Source organism: Cajanus cajan, chromosome 5 (genome assembly GCF_000230855.2).
Source record: "Cajanus cajan strain Asha chromosome 5, NIPB_CcT2T_4, whole genome shotgun sequence".
Taxonomy (NCBI): Eukaryota; Viridiplantae; Streptophyta; class Magnoliopsida; order Fabales; family Fabaceae; genus Cajanus; species Cajanus cajan.
In genome coordinates, this window is record NC_138521.1 from 48,953,154 (window position 1) to 48,963,542 (window position 10,389).

At 31.7% G+C, this 10,389-nt stretch overlaps 1 protein-coding gene and 1 long non-coding RNA gene across 2 annotated transcripts; one reads left to right on the forward strand and one right to left on the reverse strand.

Moving 5' to 3' along the window:
- Positions 1–600: 600 nt before the first annotated feature.
- On the reverse strand, positions 601–2,226 carry LOC109816605 (putative acetyltransferase At3g50280). Its single transcript, XM_020381676.3, has one exon. It carries the CDS (start codon positions 2,205–2,207, stop codon positions 888–890), a length of 1,320 nt encoding a protein of 439 aa, XP_020237265.1. The 5' UTR covers positions 2,208–2,226; the 3' UTR covers positions 601–887.
- A 1,595-nt stretch (positions 2,227–3,821) lies between these two features.
- On the forward strand, positions 3,822–5,206 carry LOC145958337 (uncharacterized). The gene is made up of 2 exons (XR_014434077.1): positions 3,822–4,433; positions 4,618–5,206. It is a non-coding gene; the product is annotated as an uncharacterized LOC145958337 (long non-coding RNA).
- Positions 5,207–10,389: the final 5,183 nt, after the last annotated feature.

Consider the following 10,389-nt stretch of genomic DNA (forward strand, 5'->3'; position numbering starts at 1 on the left):
TACATGAATTTCCTTATCTTTTTGAGAATTTTGTGAAATAAATTTTAGCATAATTTTTTTTATTTATATTCATTTAAAAACTTTTCATAATTAATATTAATAATCAATGATTAAACTTTATATTTAATAATTAATGTTTTATTATGTATTTATAATTTTAATTTGCTATAATTAATATTTTTTAAAATTTCTTAAAAAGATAATTTATAACTTATGAAGAAGAATTATTGCAAGTAGATAATATAAAAAAAATGTGGTTGAATGTGGATCACTTTATAAATAAGAAAATAAGAATTTAAAGTAATGTGATTTTCACAATTTGTTTGTTCTTCCTTTTTCAAACATCTTGTCGTACTATCTTAACTGTTAACATTGCGCAAATCTCGATAAGTGACATAATTTTAGTGCCAGTTTAGTTCCGTACGCGAATCAATGACAATATTTAATATTTGGAACGTAAACTTATTACAGCATTTTCCAGTGAGCAATTCTCTCTGTAATCATGTCATATTAACTTTTTTTTTTACTTTATGAAATACTTAAATTTTAATACAGAAATTTCTACAAATAATTATACGAAAATTTAAACAACTTATAAAATAAAAATAAAAAGCTGATATAATATAATGTGTTACAGAAATTATAAGCAACTCCCACTCATATGCTTTTAGGAAACGTGGATCATCCAAACACGCAGTTATACATTAGAGAAGATCGATTATATCTGCTAATGTTGACTGCAAGGGATCAAACTTCATTACATGCAACTGAGATGAAACTAAAAAGTGAAAATCAGAAAACACAAACAATTATCCATTACGCAAACAAAACACAATGATGGATCTGAACTGAACTAAAACCAAACAAAGGTTTTGCCTTTGACCACGCTAGTTGGAAATGGCATCCATGAGGTCAGGGTAATTTTCCATTGCTTCCAAGATCTCACGAGGAAGACACACTTCAGTGTCAATAGAGTCTTCTTCAGCGCCAGCAAAAACAGTAATCTTTCCGAACATTTTATTTGCACCGCCACTTCTTACTGCCACAGGCTTTCCCCACCCAAAGTCATTACCGTAAATGTTGAACCTCGGAGAACTGCTAGTGACCAAGGAATTCTGACCAGTCAAACTACCTAACCTTAACAGCTTCGGGGTTCTCACCCAACACTCATAGTGGTTCTTTATGGTATCATGAGAGTGTAAAGAAATGACCTTGTTCATCTCCCAAGCACCCTTACCAACCCCACCCTCTAATAGTTCCCCAGCTTTCATGGTAACAGAACCAACCATCGCTGCGTTCCCAAAATACTCCTCTGAGAGTGGTGGAACCGTTCTGGGTCTAGCGCCAATCAATAGCACATAAATCACCTTTTCTTGTGGCACAACATGTTGGCAACGAACCACAGAGCACCAAAGGTGAGTTAAAAGCGCTTGCAGGGAAGATATCTTGTCGGTGTGGGCCTCAGCGTTGGCTTTTGACTTGAGTTGCGCGATTTTTTCCTTTGTGAAGTGGAAGACCCTCTCGGTTGGAGTTTGTGGTTTGAGGTTTGGGGAGTGTTGTTTTTTTTCCTCCGTTGTGAAAGGAAACCGTATGGGGCGGTCAACGCCATCTAGAAAGTAACGGTTAAAAGAAGGGAGTTTGGATATTTTAGGAGAACCACGTGATATTTCAGCGTAGGAGTTGACGAAATGCCAAAACGACTTGCCGTCAGCAACAACGTGGTTGATTGAGAAGCCGATGAAGATGCCGTCAAGTAACTCCGTGACTTGCACGGCCAGCACTGGTTGTGACGTGCTTTGGTGGTTTTTAACTCCGTTGAGTTGGAAGAAGGAGTGGACAATGGGAGGAACGTAGATGGGTTGAAGGATGTGGGCGACGGTGGTGTTGGGTGCTGAGGCGTGGACGAAATGGACACCTTCGTTGTTGCACTCGATGTGGGACGAGACAGTGTTGTCGGGATGTTGGAGAATGGCGAGACGACCTGCGAGGGGTGGGAAGAAAGCGAGAGTGGATGAAAGGGAGTGTTGGAGGTGCTGGATCTGGTTCGGTGTGGGACTTTGGTTGCGAAAAAGAAGGCCTTTTTGAATGGTTTCAACCGGGAGGAATTGGAGATCCCACGGAGTTAAATCGATTTTGTGAGGTGTGTTATGGTTAGTGTGGTTTGATGCCTTTATTGTGGTTGTGGAGAGGACTTTGACTGCTTCCATGGTGTGGTGTGGTTTGTTTCTGTCGGCAGAGGAAATATAAATAAAACACTATATGTTTTTAGTCTTACAGTGTATTTTTATTCTCTAAAATTTAAAATTATTATTTTGAATTTTTATAATTTTAAAAAATTTTATTTTAATTTTTATATTTAAATTTTGTTAAAAAATTTATTAAATATTATTATATAAAATTTACTTATTAATATTTTTATTAATAAAAATATTACATTAAATTTAATTAATATTACATAACTATTTTAAATAATTATTTTTAAATATATTATTAGTAACTTAAAGAACTAAAATAAAAATTATAATTTTTAAATTTAAAAAATTAAAAATAAATTTATCATAAATTTAAGAAACTTAAAAATAAATTTAAATCATTATAAAATTATTCCAACATCAAAATAGAGGAAAGATGACGTCAACAGAAAAAATCTACCTCTATAATATCCTTTTGGCGTTCACACGTTTTATTGTGGTTGATTTTAATAACGTATATATTTTTTTAATTATATAACTTGCATGAATTATATTTTCTTCAAAATATTCTTATTTATAATTGATTTAAATATATTTTTAAGATTTTAAATTTAAGATAAATTAATTTTTAGTCTCTCAAATTTAAAGTTATTATTTTTAGCCTTAAAATTTTAAAAAATTTATTTTAATCACTAATAACATATATTTTAAAGTGACAGATTAAAATAATTATGAAGCATCAATAAAGTTTAATATGATATAACTACTAGGGTTAGCCTAGTGGTTGAGTGGGGAGGGGTTGGGGTAGTTAGAAACATGAAAAACTAGGTTCAATCTTCATTGTAACCATTTTTGTAATCTTTCTTATCTTTAAAAAAAAAGTTTAATATGATATTTATATTAATAGAAATATCAATACGTAGATTTTATACGATAATATATAATATTTTTTTAATAAAATTTGAATGTAAAGATTAAAATAATTTTTTTTAAAATTACAGAAATTGAAAAGACATGTTTTAAATTTGAGAAATTAAAAATAAATTTACTTAACTTTGAAAATTTAAAAATACATTTAAGCCTTAATAATTATTTAAAATTAATATGATAAAAATTCTCTCTCTTATTAAAATTAGAAAAGATAAATAGACATCGGTATCTCTCTTCTAAATAGTAATTAATTAAGTTTTATTAAATGAAAAGAAAATATATTAATTTTAAAAATAAGTAGTCAAAAATTATTATAACTAGAGATAGAGATAATAGTTTAGTTTCACACAACTTAATTAAATAATAAAAAGGAATAAAAATAATGTTTTTTATTGAATAAAAAGGAATAAAAATAATGTTTTTTATTTTTCAATAAAGAAGAGCAACCTAACATGAAGTCTAAGTTTCATCACCAATATTTTCAACATCATGTTGATGATCACATATAAAAATCATAAGAACAACAACAAACAAAAGTAAAGGGAGTGAAAAACATCTTACTCTTACTCATGATGCAGAAATGCAATCGAATAACCAAACACAAACAAGAATACAACAAGATATAGCAGCTTTTTGATGTAAATAAATAAAATAATTGATAAAATATAGGAATAAAAAAAAAATTACCAGTATACATGATTTCTGCCACGTGGAAGAAATCACAATTGGCAGGGGGACGGGAGTTTTCAGATGGCATAGGGGAGATGCTCCTTCCTTGTTCTCCATTTTTGCACGTCATATGCCCGGTATTCAGAGGTGGCAGCCTTATATGGATGGTGCAGGGGGAGGCATTTTCCAAATCCCGAGAGGCTTAGTGTGAATGGCGTAGGGGGAGGCATTTTTCAATCCATGTCAGCCTTGCCTACATGCAAGGGACACAGATATAGAGCAAAGCAAAGCAGCCTTTGACCATTAAAGCGCAAGGGGCCCCCTACGTTTTCCACGTGGCACAGTTGGTGCAGGGGCCCCTTTGGGCCATCCCAACAACTTCCTCAACCTCTCATCACTTGCATAAACTACCTCCCACACTGTCTTCTCTCATTCTTACTCTGTGTTGCTTGCTCCCCCAACTTTCTTCTCTCATTCTCAGTCTCTCTCGCTCTTCCCCAAGTCTCTTCTCTCATTCTCAATCTATCTTGCTCTCTGTTTCAGGCTTCTCTTCTCTGTTGATCTCCGGTTAGGTGGTGGTTGTAGGTTGGTGGGTGGTGGCTGTAGGCTTTTGGTGGTGACTATGTTGGTTGGTGGTGGCTGGTAAGTAATTTTTAATTGGTTTTTGTAATTAATTTAATTATTTATTTATGTATTAATAATATGTTATAAATATTAATTATTTGCTATTTATTTATTACCAAGTAAGTATAGACATTTAATTATTTTAAATATATTTTACGTTATTAATTTTATGTAATGAATATTGTATATTTTAATTTTTAAGTGTAGAGACCCATTTTTGTCCAAGGTGCCCTAAAACATGAAGAACGAGGCTAAACAAGGAAGAGAAGACCCTGAAGGCCCATTTTGACGCAAGAACGGACTAGAGCAACATCCATAGGCCCAAAACGCAAAGGGCCGAAATTAGGAACCCGGAACGGGCCATTCCCAAACAGGAACAGGTTGTTCTGCACTTTGAAAATAGCTTATAACCCTAAGTCAGAATGCCCTATTCTGACCTAGTTTGTTACATGCAAAATTTAAATTCGGAACAGGCCGTTTTGCTTTAGAAATGGGCCGATCCAGTTTCAAATCTTGTATGTAACAAAAACGTCCAGAACGAATCGTTCTAAATTTAGAAAGGCTTGTTTTGGTGGATTTTTGTGCCTATAAATAGGAGACTCGTAAACAGTGTTAGGGGCCCCAAAATTTAGTCTCAAAGCATCTCTATAGAGTCTATACACTTATCTTCTTCTTCCCTTTGTATTTCTTGAATTTTGTAAGGTAATTGTAGTGTGAAAGACTACCAAAAAGTGTCTAGATTCTGTCATTGAAGATCCAATAAAGTTTGATCAAGAGATATTTAATAAAAATCCTTTCTATAATCTATTATCCTTCTCATATAACATTGTTAATCAATAAAAGCAACCATGTAGACATCTTAGGTAAGATCGTGTAATTTTAAATTCAAATGTAAATGGTTTATTAATAAAAGGGAAATAAATGTTTGCATTATTATTCTTTATTATGCTAAATTCATCATAGGTTATCGAATTAGGGCGTTGTAAGGTGTCTAACACCTTCCCTACACGTGACAGACTCTCGAACCCGATTTTGACTATGAAAGCCATTTTGACATTTTTAAAACTCTTTTTTTTTTCAATGTTTTGAGTAAAACATCGTGACTCCTTCAAACTCTTTTCAAGATCATTAATTAAGGATTATTCTAGACTCCGGATATTTCTTAATTAGTGAGATTTTCAAATTGGAAGTCCAAACCATTGTGGGTAAGATCAAAATCTTTTGGATTTCAACAAGTAGTGTATGTTGTAATTTTGGAGCGGTAAATTTTAATTAATATGATAGTTTTAAATATTATTTACTTTTATTATATTAGTGGTAAAAAATTTAATATATATATGAAATATTAAATTATAAATTGATAATGTATGTGTAAGTTGTGTATAAATAAATTGAGAAGTCAATAAAATTGAATAATGTAAATTAATAAATTTAATGTGATTAAATTTTTTATATTATATAAAATGTATAGATATTTCTATTTTATATAAAAATTCAAAATATAATATTAGTAATTAAAAATAAGTAATTTTAACAATTTTGAATAATTTAAGTATAGAAATGCAAGTAGTATTTAATTTTGATATATTAATATTATTACATTAGTAAAAAAAGTTGTGGTAAGTATCTTTTATTTTGAAAAAAAATATATATGTAATAATATAACTTAAAATTATATATTTGAATGTTGAATGATTTAGTTGTAATTAATATTATTTTTTGTTATAAATTAAGTTAACAAGAATTTAAATTTGATTAAACATAAAAAAATCTTTGTAGTTATTATTTTAAATTATAATTATCACATTTTGAAAAAAAAACATAAATTTCATGAATTTTTCTTCTGCATGGTTATTCAAAATTAAAACTTAGTAATAATAAACGTAATCTGTAAAATTTAATTGTACATTATATAAGAATAATAATTTCATTATATATAGGTAAACAACTTTTGATTACATATAGGAATTTAAAATGAAAGTTTTAATTAAATACATTCTCTTAATTTTAACAATTAAATTTTTAACAAATCCTAAAAATATTTAAAATAATTACAACATATAACAATATATTTCTAAGATTTAAACACATACATTATATTTTTAAACACATTCTATCCTAAATACATACACAATATATTTCTAAAATTTAAACACACAAATTATATTCTTAAACACATTCTATCCTAAACAAATACACAATATATTTCTAAAATTTAAACACATTCTAATAGTTATAACAACTAAATTTTTAACAACTACAAAAATTATTTAAAATAATTACAACATAACACAATATATTTCTAAAATTTAAACACATAAATTATATTTTTAAACGCATTCTATCCTAAACACATACACAATATATTTATAAAATTTAAACACATTCTAATAATTCTAAAAATTAAATTTTTAACAACTACAAATTTTTTTAAAAATAATTACAACATAACACAATATATTTCTAAAATTTAAACACATTCTATTAATTTTATCAATTAAATTTTTAACAACTCGTAAAATTATTTAAAATAATTACAACATAACACATTATATTTCTAAAATTTAAACACATACATTATATTTTTAAAATTTATAAAATACAATAAAAGTTTATAAAATATATTTATTTACTTACTTGTAAATTTGCAACACCAAAATAATTATAATTACTTATTAAACTTGCAACATAATCCAGAGACACGAATATTTAGCCAAAACAAAAATTAAATTAACAAATTACATAAACCAAAATCTAACTTACAAGAGAAGAGACTACAAGATGAAGGAGAGGTTGAGTGAGTGAGACTGGAGGAGAAGGGCCTTGCCAGCATCGGAGATGCATGCATGATGTGATGGACTTGCAAAACGCAGGGGCCCCGTGCGCTTCTTACCGATCAAAGGCTACTGCCAAACACCTATGCGTGATGGGATGGAGGTGCAAAACACAGGACCCCATGCCCCAGCCCCCAGGTGTGATTTCTAGCACGTGGCAGAAATCACGGATACTAGTAATTAGTTTTTTTTCTTGTATATTATTTAATTTTTTTATTTACGTCAAAAAGCCAGATATAGCATACATACATGAATGTTATATCTTACTTGATTCATTCATAGCATAATAAATAATAAAAAATAATATTATAATGCATTAATGGACACTAGCACGAGGCTGGAATTAGGACTTCCTAATCCAAGTTATCCCTAAGATTAATCCCCAAGCTTTTGTTGAAGGGTCCTTCCCTAGTGATGTATTCCGTATTTTACCCTGAAAAACATATTTTATGTAAATGATGCATATCAAATATAAACTCAATGCACTACATATACTTGATCTCACTTCACGTATGACATATTCTTCATATCACATCATATATCCCTTGTACATTCTCAAATACATTAGCTAGTCATTTGTAAAATATTAACATCAAGATCACAAGAGTAAAATAACCATTTAGCAATTGTTGAGCAAATGTTACCTCGTTGAGCAAGTTGAACTCCTTAGAACTTCTTATTGAGCAACTAACACCTTGTTGAGCAAGTTGAATTCTCTAGAGCTTATTAATGAGTGACCAACATCTCGTTGAGAAAGTTGAATTCCTAAAAGTTTCTCGTTTAGTGCCCAAACATGTCTCATTAGGCGAGAACGTGATCTTTCTCCCTAAAAATCGTGTCTTCTCAATGACTACAAGTTACCCACATCCAATTACATGCATAGACTCATAAAATCAATAAAAGTACTCTATAATATGAAATTAACATTCCAAATCAATTAATTGGCACATATTAATCAATATATTCACACAACCATCATAACAAGTTCCCTTAGGATTTTTCATAAGAACCCATAAGGACCTTAAATCATGCAATTATTAATCAAAACATGTAATTAATCATACAATCAAACAATTCATGTTATTAGTTATGTATAAGAAGAAGAATAGAAGCAAAAGAACACAATTGGGGAAAACCTCTCATAAATAGACAATCAACAAAGATGAAATTGGAGGACAACCCCACTACCCAATATACAAACCCACATCTAGAGCAAGGTTTTTCACTCCCTCCATACCTTAGTAAACATTAGACGGCAAATGCAAGACTCCAAGGTGGTTTCTTTCTCCCTCAATTCTTCGAGAAACACAACCGCATATGTGAAAGTAAAAGAAGCGTAAAAACTGATCAGGGAAAAATGCTCTTAAAAACTTACCTCTCTTTAACCCCTTAGTTAAAAACATTTACTATAGTTATCCAAAAATCCATTCCCCTAATTAATAAATAAAATATTTAATTAAGACCCATAATTAAAATACCTTATATAATATTTCAAAATATGTCAAATAATTAAAATGAATATTAACACAACTATATTAATTAAACAAAAATATAAAAAAAATATATATTAAATACTTATATTATATTTTACTTTACAAGAAATGGAAAAAAGACTCCTTTGCAATGTCGCCAGCGGCCCGAAACGGGCTTTCGGCATTCGCGAAGGATGGTTGGACTCTTTTATTTGTTTAAAAATATGGATTGCTAGAATGACTTATTCTCAAACTGAGACCTTGTCAAACGAGCAATTTTATTAAAAGGCTCACCAATCCATGTTAATCCCAAGCAGGACCCTCCATGGATTAGCGGTTTTCATAAAAAGGAAGGGTTCATGGAGTCGCCACCAATGTTTTACTCAAAACATTGGAAAAAGAAGTTTAAGGCAATCGATTCAAAAATCGACTTCGGCCATTACAACCAGAGTCGGGTAAGGGAGTCGGTTACGCGTGGGGAAGGTGTTAGCACCCCACAGCGCCCCTTTCGGGTTCCCTATGACAGATTATTTAAAAAATAATAGTGCGAAATTACTAAATTACCCCTATTTATTCTAAGCAATTATAAATTAACTATCTACATGATGACAGTTTAAATATGTACACACAGAAAGTGGTAAAAGAAGGGACTTTAAAGAGATAAACCTTTGAAGCGTGCTTTCTTATATATCTTGACAGAAATTGGGAAGCGTTTTGGCGTTCCCTCCCTCTACAAGACCGCTCGCTCCCTCCTATAAAATTTTAACTATGGAAATCCGGAGGATTTCCCTTCGACTAGGTTCGAGACTCAAGCAAATGGCTTGTGACTCAAGAACTTCGTCGGATCAACTCTCCGAGTGATTTCTAGGCAGAGCACTGCTCAAAAAAACCCAGAATACTCAAGAAGAGGGTTAAAACTCAATGTGAAAGTGTAGAATGACGTCCAATTGACGTCATATTTATAGGGATGAGGCGCAATACGGCCTCTAGGGGTCAATACGGTCCGTATTGAAGTTTTGAACTACAATACGGCCGTATTGAATTCAATACGGCCGTATTGAAGTTCAAAAAACCTCAATACGGCCGTATTGAAGTTCAGTGCAGCCGTATTGAAGTTCAGTGCAGCCGTATTGAATTCAATGCAGCCGTATTGAAGTTCAGAAACTTCAATATGGCCGTATTGAGTTCAGTGCGACCGTATTGTAGTTTAAAATGTTCAATACGGCTGTACTGAACTTTTGGGAGGCCGTATTGGGCTTCATTCCCTCCACTTTCTTATTTTTTGCTACTCTAAGACCTCTAAACCTACAGATTGTCATCCTAGGGTCTTCCAGGGTCTTCCAGGAGTCCTTCCGGCTGACTTTCCTTTGGTCTTCAAGAGTCTTCAAGCTTTATTTCCTACCCGGACAATTTTAGGGGTCTACAGCTGCCCCCCCTTTACTTAGTCAAACAGCCTTTTGGTGTACCGTTTGATAAGTAAAGGAGTTGACCCAATTGTCCGGGGAATAAGCCATCCTTCCGACTTGTAGTGTCTTCAGGTGGGAAAATTGTTGAGTAGCCTCTCCAGGTTGAGTTTGCCCTCTCCAGGGTGAGTATTAGTCGTCGCCTCCCCAGGCTCATGCTTACCTCCGTGTTCTTGACAACCTCGGGGTAGCTGAGTACCGCCTC